Source organism: Choloepus didactylus, chromosome 12 (assembly GCF_015220235.1).
Source record: "Choloepus didactylus isolate mChoDid1 chromosome 12, mChoDid1.pri, whole genome shotgun sequence".
Taxonomy (NCBI): Eukaryota; Metazoa; Chordata; class Mammalia; order Pilosa; family Megalonychidae; genus Choloepus; species Choloepus didactylus.
In genome coordinates this window covers 61,601,931-61,615,858 of record NC_051318.1, presented here as the reverse complement: position 1 = coordinate 61,615,858, position 13,928 = coordinate 61,601,931, and the positions used below count along the sequence as shown (strand labels likewise).

Genomic DNA, 13,928 nt, shown 5'->3' with positions numbered 1-13,928 from the left:
CAATTTACGCCATTTTGTGCTTTACAGAGTACTTTCATGTGCATTAGGAAGGAAATAAGTATTTATATGCTAGGCACTTTAAATATATTTAATTTTCACAACCCCAAAGGTAGATATTATCTTTATTTCTTTAAGATAAGAATATTTACCCTCAGGGAACTAACCAAAAGATTTTGCCATTTAATCTTGTACATGCTTACTTTATAATACTATTTATTTATAGTCGATGGGTATTCGCCTTACAGAAACCACACCATCAAGGCTTAGCAGTGGTAGAGTATAGGAAATCTATACTTTGAAGTTGATCTCCCACTATGATGATAGTGATATTTCATTTACTTAGAAAGAAGTCGTTTAAAAAGTACTCTGGCAATTTTCTGTCTGTGGAATTGTATAATGGGTTGTATATGCAAGGTAATGGGGCACATAAGTAAATTTTGTCAGAAATGGTGGCAATGGGGAACTTACGTCATTCTCCTTGTGACTCAGGTTTAGGCGGGATTATTGTTATTGTTGTTGCCATAAATAGGTTTTCAACCAACACTTTGAGGGAATATTGAGAGAGTTATATTTCAGGATATCAGAGAAACAATTTCAGGATTAAGAAGGAAGTAAATCATTTAAAAAACCTTAATGTTGAAAGAATTTGTGATTGCTCTAATACTAAACTGGGTCTTGGGGAATTCCATGGATCAAAGCAAGTCTTAATAATTTGGTGACCTTGGAGAAAGTTTCTTAAACTTTTGGAGTCTTAAGTTCCTAATCTCTAAATCATTAGATTGTCATGTAGACTAAAAAATAATAGTGATGTAGAGCATTCAACATAATGATTGATATAAAGTGCTTAATAAAAGCAATGATTATTATAATTATTAATGATATACACTATATAATTAAGCATAAAGTAGGACCTAATAAAGTATTTTCAACTGTGTTCTGTTTTGTACTGTGTCCCTCAAGATTTTTAATTACTGTTCTGCTGAAGGAAATCATGAAAAAGTGAATTTTTCAAAGTGTAAGTAAAATAGGTCTCTTGATACATGACTTCTCAGAACTTTAATTGGTTATTGCATATATTCAAAAGGAAATTATAGTATGTAACACTTTTCAAATTCTTTTGACCTTAAGTCCTATTAAAATCTTGCAATTTTCTGATGTTCTCTGGTACACGGTTTGAGGAACACTGACCTTGGAGGAAAACACATCACCTGTACATTATTGCTATTCCAGTACCACAATCCTAAAGACAGGAGATCTGTATTTCATATTGTCTTTGCTGAGCATGGGTTCCAAAGGCTAGATGGACGCTTAAGATGCCTATTTCAGTATTCTCTTGAATTATGTCTTCAGGAATAAGACAAGAGTTTTATTTATGAACCAATTTTCAAACCTCTTTTCTCCTATCTATACTTATTTTCTAGGTGCTGTCATTCAGTCTTATGGCTTTATGGTTCATTTCTATGCTGACAAAACTCCCCAAATTATATCTCCAGTCTTAATTTCTGCTTTGAACGTCTTACTTGTATATCTTGCTATGAATTACCTACTCAACCTTTCTACTTTGTCTATTAGGTGTCTCAAACTATCGAAAACTAAAAACCCACTATTTTCATTGCTGTTGCTAACTACCATTGTTACATATCGAATTAAAATTATGGGTAAGTTTATTTAGTTGGCATCCTCTTTAGCTTCTCCCTCAACTTATTTTATATAAACAAATATGAGTCTATTTAATATACAGTTACATAATGGACAGTAAATTCTGCATTCAGTAATTTTCTTAACATACACTTCATTTCTGGGTTGCCATTTAAAAGGGATATACAGGCCGAAAGCAAGGCCCTGAGTCTGGGCTGTGACCTGATCCCTCCGCTGGGCCTGGGATGGTGGGGAGAACGGAGGGGACTTGGAGCCCGGGGCTGTGACCTGTGACTCGCAAAAGGACACATCCAACATGTCATTTGAAGAGCTGTCGGAATTGCAGAGCCAAGTGGGGAATAAGATGTGCAAACATTTGGTAGCTGGAAACAGCACTAGGAAGCAAGGTTCTAGACCACTTGTCCAAAACGCATGTGTTGCCGATAAGCACAGGCCTCTGGAAATGTCAGCCAAGGTCCAAGTGCCATATTTCTGTCAGGTTGTCTCCATCAGTAAGAAGGTGTTCCATGACCCCTGCTTTGATGATCTGTCAGGGGAATATAATCCTGAGGTGTTTGACAAAACCTACCAATTTCTGAATGGCATCGGAGTCAAAGAGAAAGAGCTCATCAACTTAGCAGATGTATGACCATTGATTGTGAAAAAGCAATTGAAGCACCGGTCAGGGGAAGAGCATGAGAAGCTGCAGCAGCTGCTTCAGCAAATGGAACAGCGAGAAATGGCACAGCAGGAACGAAAGCGGCAGCAAGAGCTGCACCTGGTCCTGAAGCAGAAGTAGCGGGCTTAGGCCCAACAGGGCCATCAGCCATACTTCCTGAAGAAATCTGAGCAGTGCCAGTTGGTGAGAAGTTCAAGGAGCTGAAAAGCAGCAAAAAACTGAAGAGTTTCTTGAGTCAGAAGAGGCACTGAAATGCAAGCAAGCACAGGAAACATCTCCCTTTGGGCAAAGAGTAAAAGGGAACTGTCCTCAGCTCTGCCACTGCCCCAGTGAGACATGGAATAATGGGCCTTGGACTTGGCCTGTTCTCCTGGTTCTTTCCTATTCAAGGGCAAGGATCACAGCTGCCCTTGGATTAGGTTGACTCAAAGACTAGAGGGCTTTTGAACTGCCCCTAGGGCTGGGAGAGGAGAGCAGCTCAGCTTCTTTCCATGCCCCACTGCCTCTGCTTGGATCTGTTTTATCATGTCTCCATGTCCTTCTCACACCCTTGCCTTAAACCATTGACTCTTGTACAAAAGAAAAGGGGCCAATGAGTGACCTTGACCCAGTAAAGGCCACAAAGTCTGTTGTTGGCTCCCAGGGCTAGGACTTTAAGCAGGATCCCCTTCATAAGCATTCTTATGACTCATCTCTTTATTCTGCTTTTTGTGTGTGTGTGGAATTTGTGGGCAACTTAGAACTGCTGTCTTAGTGGGCCACGTGTGGAGTAGGCAACAAAGCCTAAGGCTCCTACAGTGGGAAGCCAGATCAGAGACCCTTCTACTTAAGTCTAGGCCCTCAAAAGATGACATCATCATTTAAAGTGTGAACCAGTCCCACAGAGGAAAACTCACCCACTTCACTTTGGTTGTGCAAGCACGGGGAGTGTAGGAGGTGGAGACAGAAAGCTTCCCCAGTAGTATGTAACCACAGCTGGCCGTCATACTGTTTGGGACTAGAATTGATAACTTCCATGTGGCCTGGAAAATCCTCAAGCTGATAAGTTAGTTTAAAGTGGTCTCAGGTTGGTAGTGCCTCTAGGCACCTGGCAAAAGCAAATGCAGTTCCCTCTTGAGGACTGTACTTTAAACTCAGTCCTCAAGGAATTCCTTCAGATCAACTTTCAGCAACATGAGCTTGCAATAAAAACAAAGTGCACAAGGAAAGAAACCACCATGAACAAGACTCACTAGGAACAATAGTCAACAAAGTCATACCAGCAAAGACTGGGATGTTGGAATTAGTAAAATGTTATGTTTAAAGAAAAAGTATGACTTATAAGAAGAGTATCGAAAATGATCAAACTGGTTTGAAAAAAGTAAATAAAACTTTTAAAAATGAAAAAAAAGAGGCTATACATCTGTGAATCTCAATCTTGAAATCAGTTTTACATAATAGCAAGCATATTACATAAAGTAGAAAAGAAGAATTACAAAAGAGTCTGATTGATGGAGCTAGAAACAGAACCCACCTTTTAGCTCCTACAGCAGCACTCTTTGATTTCATTATTTTAAGTGGAACTGTGTGCCAGTATCTTCGAATGCATGTTTTTTTTTCCCTGTAAGTGAAACTTCACTATTCTTAGTAATGTGTGGAAGGGGTGTGAAATTTAATAACAGGCTTATTTTTAGCAAGAGGTTCTTATTCATTTGTCATGTTTGGAATAAGCATTATGTTGCTAAGGGCAAAAACTGTTGAATTTCCAAGAGTTTTTTCTCACATAGGTAAGTATGGAAAACATCAAGTTTATGTATTTGGACTCACTAATTATCTCCAAGGATGGTGTTATTTTCTCGAGTGTCATTTTTATAGTTTCCACAATCAACAGGTAGAGCTGCTTTTTGTAACAATGGCAGATTGAAACCTGTGAACGACATGTTCCTAACCTCACTGTAAGGTTGTCAAGTGGAGTGCAATTTCATTTTTAGATAAGATGAAGATAGGAGGAAAGGAAGCAAAATGACCAGTTTCTTACCTTTTTTTTTAAAAATGCAATTTACTTTTTGAAAGAAAGAGCAAGTGATATATTCCAAGAATTCATCTTTAAGTTCTTTTATTCACATGTTTCTTCCTTTGTCTCCTTAATACAGTGACTAGAGAAAGGTGGTGGCAAGTGCTCTATTTTAAACATTGCAATGGATGAGTTTCCATTAATAGAAAAGTAGAACTTCCATTAATAGAAAAGGGAGCCATTATCTGATATATTCCTAAATTCCTTTTTTGATTCCTATATTTTGAATAAAAATGTGTTTCCTTAGAGGCAGTAGTGTTAGAAACTTTCTCATGCTGTTTCTTACATTTTCATCTTAGTATTTTTAGAGTTGGATAGAATTCCTAGACTTTTCTCCCATTTGGAGGCAGACCATCTTCTTCTGTATATAAAATGATGCCCCTGCTCTCTGGCTCAAAGGGCATCTGGTTTGAATCGTCTCTGCCACCTCCCACTGCCGCGCACATGCCTCCTCCCTCACCACAGGCATATCTGACAGATTTAAACCAGATGCTGTTCATATCCTATTCCTTGTGTACTCTCATGAAGTCATGATTCAGGACCCAAATTCTTTTTTTTTTTTAAAGTTGTGAACAGGTGGCCAAACTGCATGAGCAACAACTGGAGAGCAGAGATTACTTAGTGGTTTGGAGAGGAACCAAGTATCTTGTGAGCCCAGTTCCTCTCACATCAACCCAGTTTCCCAAGAGACAACGCCCAGGTCAGCTGGTGCCACCCAGGGCAGGGCTGGAATTGGCCTTTAAGGGTTGGGTCCCTGGGAAGAATCCACCCCTTGCTCTGGGAAGTAGTCTCAGGAAATGGAGACCAGGGGAGCCACAGTTGTTTCTGGGAAGAGAGGAAACAAGTTTAAGATTATTCTGGGTTGAGCAAAGGGGACTGTCGGGTCTGTAGGATTAGGGATAGGTGGAAGGATGAGTGTGTGTGGCAGAGAGGAGGCTGAGTCTAGATGCCTCGTGAGCCAGAGAGGCCAGGGCTGGGGTCCTGAGATGGTGGCCAGTGGGGCCAAGTTTCTCATCTCTTCCATTGGGAGGTGCGGAAGTCTTCCTCAATAGCACCTGAGGCAAAAATATTCTGCTCTCTATCAGAAATTCCAGCATGTTATTAATCATTCATGTTTCCAAATAAAAAGTTTGAGTCAGAAAACTGTATTTGATCTTAACTGCGGCTGGCTTGAACAGGATGGAGGCCGGGTTTTGGGAAGAAGAGATGACTTTGGAACATGGATAATTCACCTCTTAGGGGTTTATTACAGTGCATTAGAATGTAGGGAGATTGGGCCTTCCACTGTTGCAAGTGAGAACAGTTGATACCTTGAGGAGAAGGGACTCCGAGACATAGAAAAAGAAGAGTAAAAGAGAAGTGGGATTCTATTCTGTGAAGGCTTATTCTTATCTGCAGGAAGATTTCCTCCATCCCTCTTTGTCCTTGATCTGCTGAGCTGGCTTTGTGAGCAGCTTCTGGATAATCCATGTGGACATTTGCATGCTGGGCTGCACTTAGCCAGGCCTTGTGTTTGGCTATGAGGATACAACCATGTGTCAGGGATGGCTCCAGCTCTGCAGTCCATCAGAGGAGACGATATGTAAAGCTGTGGTAGATGCATGCTCTTGGGCCCAGAGTTAGCTGTGTAGGTAAACAGAAGGAATTTGGAAATATTTTTGGTGCAACGCTAGAACACAACTAGCTGGCACACACTGATAAAGCTACCGTCTCATCCAATAGCACTTTGTTTCTACCTGTGCACCAGATATGAGGGAGTTAGATTTTGGCCGTGAAGGCACATTTTTCCTCACATTGTGAGCCTTTGAGAAATTCAGGGGCAATTGGCCAGGACAGGCCTCATAACCCAGAATGGGTGGGGAAGACTGGCTTGGTGCCAGCATGGATGTTTAGACAGTGACGGTAATACCAAGCCAGTTTGCCTTGCCCTTTGTTTGACCTTATTCCAAAACTAATTTCTTATCCTTATTTAGAATCTTCCATGGTAAGAGGGCAAGGAAAGCATAATATGAAAGAGTGTCTTGATTTCTGTTTCACAGAGATCTCTTTTCTGGGGAAAAAAAGTTTGCATGGGTGGGTGGGGAGATCTTGACTCTCCCCTAGCCACTGCCCAGTACTGTGTGGTTGAGATGGATAATTAGAAGATAGCCTTGAACTGTCTAATTTACTTATTCTGCCAGTGTTAAGCCCTTTAAAAATTTCTCATTTAAGCCTGGTAAGACTAGTACCATTGTTCCCATTTTAGATGGCAGCATACGGAGACACAGAATTAAGTAACTTGACCAGGTTCTCCTCATAGCTAATGAAAGTGAAGCCAGAATTCACACTCAGGAGTTTGATCCCAGAACCTGGCTTTTTTAGTAGTGCTATGTCCTCACAGAAGGACGTGGCATGTTACTACCTTCGGAAGAGAGCCAGAGCTCCTACTTGGGTCTTATTTCCCCGGTTCTTTGTTTAGAGATGCTATTTCTTGATTGATGATTTTGTACTAGTGTTTAAAAATATCTCTGAATAAGGAAAGGAGGATGAGACCTGGAGCTTCCTGGTTCTAAATATACCTAGCAGCTCTTTGGATAGGCTGATTACAGATGGACGTTTTCATCAATGGGTTCACTTATGTGATTTGTGGCTCCTTTTTTCCTGATCTCTGACAGAAAGTTAAAAGGTTTGTGATGGACAGTTATCTTCTGGAGTAGAAGATTATATCTATTTTTTACTTGCTATTTCTTGAATATTAAACATAATATTTAAAAATTAATGTATGATCTCAAAGAAGGCTGTCGATATATTCATCTTAGTCCTCTTTTTTTTTTTCAAAATGTTGGTACTGTCATCTCTACCCCTTTTAATGGTAAATTTGGATTTTAAGGCAGGTAGGAATTCTTTGGCCTTTGTCTTTCAGAGCTCTGCTGGGAAGCCTTTTCATTGCACTTAAACTTTGCACCAGCACTTGGAAGTTGGTCTTTGTTTTTCTATCTGGGGAGGGGATGTGGGTTATTGGAAAGAATTTCCTTTTATTGCAATTTTAAAAATAATAGCATAAATAAGAAGCCTAATCATGAGTATCAATACAATTTGAGTCAAAATTGGACATATTTTAAATTAAGCTAAGGAAATTTGACTGTTCCGTTCAACATCATATGAATATTTATCAAAATCTCAACTTTAATCAATTACATTTCTATAAGCTAAATAAATGTATTTGACCATTGTATGAGAGCATCTCTGTGCCATACACTGTGCTAGGTGCTTTTAGATAAATGTTATGTGCTTGCCAAGCAGTCTACCCTGTTTTGAGGCCCTTGGGATATGTCAGTGAACAAAACTGACAAAAATCTTTTTTTGGATTCCATTATAGGAGAGACGGATAAAAAATAAATAACCACACATAGTAGATGATTATAAATGTAAAAATAAAGCAGGGAAGGGTGTCAGAGAATGTTGGGCAGGCTGATTGCAATTTTAAACATTGTGGTTCAGCATGGCCTCACTAAAAAGGCCTTTGAGGGTAGAGTGATAAGATTGGCCCTGCCCTCACCAACTTAAGAGTCTAGTGATGATAATTACTTTTTGATGAGCTCTACACCCTTAGGCTAGGGACTCTGCTAAGGCATTTGTTCATTTCCTCCTAGTCTACTGAGATAGGATGCATTATCCCCAGTTTATCCGGGAGGAAAAATTAAGTAAATTAAGTAAAGTAAATTACCCAAACAAAAATTGGGACCCAGATCTGACTCCAAAGCCCGTGCTCTTAAACATGGTATTATACATCATGGCTATTGAAACATTTATTAGGGAGGAATTCTCCACTCTGGAGATAGAACTACTTTATTTTAGGTTCCAGTGGGTTGTGCGGTAACTTGACTGGCTCAAAGAGAGTCTGTGTTGCCATGAGCTTTCTCTCTGCCCTTGTGCTTGCTGTGCCCCAGAGACCAAGGCAAAAGAGCCACCTGGTTACCGACTTCTGTGTAGTGTTTGTGTGTTGGAGAGTGATCTCTGTTTATTCCAGCAAATCGTTTACTACTTGAGTTCCTGGCGTTACATTTCACTGATAGGACACTAATTTGGCTGGTCTATGTATCACTGAGTTCAAAGCATATTATAAATGCTTAGTTTAGAAGGGAATGTGAAGCAAGTGAAGGGTTATACTGAATGCCAAGGTCAATGATAATTGTGAGTATTTATCACAGAATAGGGCATACCTTGTATTTCCAATGATTGCTTCATCATAATAAAAAGTAAAAAATGAGAGTGTTGGATTAAAAACTTTATAGAGGTCTGTGGAAAGGAGGTCAGGGGTTCAAGGAACTCTCGTACTTCCTGTGAGTGCTTATAATAAAAGTGGGATGCTTTGCATTGAATATTAATATCATGATGATTTGTAGTCCAATACAACCTCTGCAGTGGGTGCTGGGAGTTCTTTTGTGTTTTGGCTAATGTAATATTTCAGGTGTATATGTTGACCATCAATCTATAAAGGGGCTAGATGTGTAAAACTTTATGTGTTATTTTTCATCGTCAATTTCTAGTAATTTTTTCCCCCACTTAATAGTTCCAAAATTAAATTCTGCTAATTTTTAGAAAAGGATATTCTTTATACTTAATAGATAAGCTGTTGTTTGAGCATTTGGACTGTGAAATTTATTTACTTTCTTTGAAGTATAGCAGGAAAGCATAAATACCATAAGCGCACAGTTAAAAATTTTTAGAAACCAATTGCACGTGGGTAACCAGCTTCCTGATCAAAATATAAGAAATTATCAGTGACCTGGAAACTTCCGCATCTTCTTCCTTCACTGACCATTCTCCCAACAAGGGGAATCCAACAGCATATATTTGGTTTGCCTATTTTTGTGCTTTATATGAATGGAATAATATCCTCTGTACTCTTTTGTGTCTGGCTTCTTTTGCTTCACATTGTTTGTGAGAATGATCCATATAGTTGCATGTAGTAGCAGGTAGTTCATTCTCATTGCCAAGTGATATTTCATTGTGATGAAAATCCACAGTTGATTCTTTCTTCTACTTAAAATGTATGTGTCAGAGCCCACCATCCAGAGCAGCAATCCAATTCTTGGGCAGGAAATCTTCACTGGGCTCTGTTTACCTTGAACTATAAACAACCATATATATTGTATCTGTTTGGATTAGATTTTTAAACAAAAACATAACAGTATAATAAGGCAAAATTTTAATGGTAAGAAAAGATTTGTCTGTTAACTGGAAATTCATAAATACTTGCATCTTAGCATGAATTGAAATTTCCTCAAAGCAAATTAATTCCAAGTTTTCTAATAAATTGTCCTAATAATAATAAAAAAAGTATGTGTCGCGTCTAGTTTTTTGCTATTATGGATAGTGCTGCTACAAGCATTCTGTCATGGGTCGTTTGGTGAATATACATGAGCATTTCTGTTGTGTATCTACCTAGGAGTGGAATTACTGAGTTGTAGGATATGCATATTTCAGCTTAAGATACTGCCAAACAGATGAAGAGTTTAAGTGGTTTTACCAATTTACTTTTCCACCAGTAGTGTGAGTGTTCGTGAATTTTATTTTTAACATGTTTTGTTGGGAGTGCAGAGGTGCATGTCCATAGATTCATTTCAGTCCTGTGGAAAGGATTGGTCATAGGTGCCTCAATGATTCTTTGAAAGCTAAGTTAAATATTTGTCTCCTCTGCGTGTGTGTATGTATATACATATGCACACACCTGTACAATTTATGTGCTTGTGTGTGTATAATTTATCTTACAAAAAGGGCTATAGTTCACCACAGATATTCTCTTGTATAGACTCTTTGCAAAGCCACCTCAGTGGTCGTCTAGCTCAGGCTTCCACAGTCTCTCTGGTCACACTCACTGAAGCTGCTTGAGTGTGTCTGATGATGGAAAGTCCATTATTTTAGGATGCCCCGCCCTTTTGTTAGGTGACTCGTGTTGTTGCTTCTTCAACACTGGGGTGACATCTGCCTCCTTTTAACTTCTCCCATGAATTTCATGCCCTTTTACAGGTAAGCAAAAATCCCGTGATTCCTATAATAGAGTAAAATCTCAGATGGCGATTCACAACTGTTTTTAAACTTTACTTTTGACACCTGCAGGGTCAGGATCTTTGAGCTGTTTGCTCTGGGAGACTTTGGTGAAAAAACCTGTGGATAATGGAGAGGAAAATAGTACAAAGCTGTCTTTTTTTTTTTTTTTTTTTAATCTTTTAAAGTTTTTTCCCGTTTCCCAATTTTTCTACCATGAGCACACATTGATTTTTTTTTTCCTAATTGGAAAAAATGAATGTACAAAAATTCAAATAGTGTATTTTAAAAATCAGACTATAATGAATAAAATAACGAGAAAGATAATCTTACTTTTTATAGAAAAGTGACCATTATAGTTCACTTAGCGAATATGGAAAATTTCTTCTGATGAATAATGTTTGGCCTAAGGTTTCTGAACTTTCAGGTGATATTAATATTCATAGAGTTTTAAAATGCAAATGAGTTTTATTAATAATAATTTAAGATTCATAGCTATTATTTAATAGTATATTTTATTTATTTTTTCTCTACAGGCAAGAAGAGACTGATAGGAGAGTGAAAAATGTAAGATATATTTTCTTTACTGGATCATTATAGATTTTCACTTACATGTTCTATAATAAGGCAGCAGATATAAAAAATATCTGAGATACTCTGTCTCTTTTTGTAATTAAATTTGCTGGAAACCAGCTAGGCAGAAACTCTAAATATATTTAAAATATGGTTAAAACATATACACTCTGACTTTAAGCATTTAAGGGGGTAGGTTAGATTTTAGGAAGTGGGTGGCTGTAGATCAGTGATGTGATAAAGACAAATGAACCCATTTTAGTATTTTTTTTTTTGCTAGGGGGTAGGTAGGAAACCATCAACAAGCCAGACTAATGAAAAACACTGAATGTTTAAGGGTTCTGGATAATTACTCAGTGCAGACTTGTGTAATGTCTTTAATATTCTGTTTTTATTGGAAGAATTTCTAAGCAGATCACAGCTTTATTAAAATAAAATGAGTTCAATAGCCTTATTGAGGAAGCTGATATTTACTATTGATGTTAGCTGTTTGTTCTATGTTGTTACAAAAATATTGATTGCTTTAGAAGTTTAATTTTTTTTTTCCTTTCATAATTTTTTTCCTTCTTCATATATACTAGTAGAGTGTATTAATACCTTTTGGGAGCTAGGCTTTTGTTCTGGGTACTTGCTCAAAGACAGAGAAATCTAGGAAGAATAATTAAGATTATTAGTGACTCTTCCCACAAATTAAAAAGGAAGTCTTATTTTTTGACCATAAAATAATATGTGCCATAGTTTCGCTGGAGTGCTCACCTGCATTTGAGCTTGCAATTAGTTATTAAGTAGACTGATCTGTGGTTCCATGCCCCCCCCCTTTTTTTTTAATTAAAGGTTTTGATAACATTGTATTGGCTGGGAAGAAAAGCCCAAAGTAACCCCTACTACATTGGTCCCTATCTTAATTTGAAAGCATTTGAGACTCTTTTAGGACAAGCTCTGACTAAGGTAAGAAAATTATATCTGTATGACTACAACTACTACATTGTCCCTTTCCGTTGTTCCCCTCCCTCTTGCCCTCACCCTCTACCCGCTATGCCCTTCCCCGCCTCCTCTCTAACCTATATAGCAGCTCTGACTATCTTGGCTCCACTCTGGATTGGGCTGTGTAGAGAGGTCTGTTACTCATTTGCTAGCTTTATGTGCCACCATCAAGAAATGAGTGAGTCTATTTCAGAGCAGTTTCCAGGGTATAGAAACTTTTCTCTTATTTTGGGTAACTTGATGACATATCCATTTGCTTCCTTCATTAGCTACTTTATACAATATAAAATTTCACTGTTTCTATACTCATTGTGAAACATAACCTGTAGTAGACAGGTGCTTCCAAGTCATTAAAACAAGTAGAAGTTATTCAGTTTCTTCATCTTGATGTGCTTTTGTCACGGGTGATTATATCTCTAATGCCCACACTCTAGCATCCCACATTTCTACCATCGTGCTTCTGTTTACTAAAGTAGAAGATGTTGAGACTTGATAAGGTTTTTAAGTTAGAATATTTTGTTTTACACACATTTCTAGTTCTACACATCTTGTAATCAATGTGACAGCCTTTAGAATGCTTACATATCCTTAAGGACCATTTGAGGAGAGATAAGTGCTGCCAGACTGACAGTGATTCTGCCAAATGTCATTCATAAAAGACCTATCTATAGGGTATTTACCCAGGGAATCTGTAGGGCTCAGAAGAATATTTGTAGTCAAAATCATTTATCACTGTCTTATTAATAATAGTTGCTTTGGGGTTTTTTTTGTTTGTGGTTTTTTGTTTTGTTTTTGTTTTTGTTTTTGTTTTTTGGTGACCAATAAGGGCATTTAATATTAGTCCCTGGCACACATTCTAAGGGTACAATATTGTTAGTTACCATGATTGGCAGGTGGAAATTTTAGGCCAGGATGAAAATGACCACCTTTGCCTTAAATCTGTCTTGATCTTTGTTTTGCCTGAGCTCAGCCACTAACATTATAGAGAGATGGGAGTATGGAGTCTAGAAGGGTCAGGTGTTTTGTTTTGTTTTTACTTGTAAGGAGTTGATAGCATTCTATTCAAGTTCCTTGAATCAGTTAATACAGGTCACGGTTGAGTATCAGCATGCCACAGGCATCATACTAGGCACTGGGAAACACACACACAAGCCCAGGGATCCTTCCCCAGGGGGCAGACAGTGGAGCAGACGGGTCACTGCGATGCAGGGGAGGGAAGGTTCTGATGGAGGGATGTTCAGGAGCTTCAGGCACAGGAGAGCCTTGCCTTACAGTGATTTCAGCTGAGAAAAATTCAATTTGAAACATGTGGGACTTTGGCTCTTTTGTTTGCATTCCCTTTATAGCCTTTTGTCCGTTTTATGATACAGTCTGGCTCAGGTTGAATGAATCCTGGTACAATGTTTGGACTAGAAATGGAAGGATTTTTCCTGTCACTAGTGTCAGAGTCAGAGTAGGTAAAAATTTTTTGATAGATTAAACTCTAGTTGTGGTTCCGTTTTTCCATTACTGTGGAGTGGGAATAGCTGTACAGTGTGTATGATTATCTCTTATTAGAACTCTTTTATAAAATTCTATTAAAATGAAAATCATTGTGTTCATCAGACGTTTCTCATTTAAATGGATAATGCTTAATGGCCAATCTAAAACATCACTTGAAAAACATACTTGGGATATCTGTCACACCTGAGTCATCTTAAAGTGGCTGTGACTCATTCTAGGTAACTCATCAGGGTGAATTCCTCCTTAGAAACCTGGCACGAAGGTTAGTCTCAGGTTCTTTTATAAGCCTGTCATCAATAACTTTGTTAAGTCAAAAATCATCTCACTGTATGAGAATTCTTAGGCTTTGAGTATTTTTATAAAATCTAAAAGTAAAGTTTCCAAGATCTAAAGCTTTGATTTTAAATTATTTTTTAATTTTTAATTTTCTAAGAAATATTTTGGTGGTAATAGCACTAGACCCAGCCT

The 13,928-nt window shown here is 38.1% G+C and overlaps 1 protein-coding gene and 1 pseudogene across 5 annotated transcripts in view; both read left to right on the top strand.

The window, feature by feature from the left end:
- Nucleotides 1–13,928, top strand: part of LMO7 (LIM domain 7) — a 254,282-nt gene that overhangs the window by 180,514 nt on the left and 59,840 nt on the right. For all 5 annotated transcript variants that reach the window (XM_037799816.1, XM_037799817.1, XM_037799819.1 and 2 more), the window contains 2 exons: nt 10,937–10,967; nt 11,808–11,921. In XM_037799816.1, the coding sequence (XP_037655744.1) occupies nt 10,937–10,967; nt 11,808–11,921 (145 nt within the window). The remainder of the gene's footprint in view (nt 1–10,936; nt 10,968–11,807; nt 11,922–13,928) is intronic.
- On the top strand, nt 1,817–2,930 carry LOC119506726 (annotated as a pseudogene).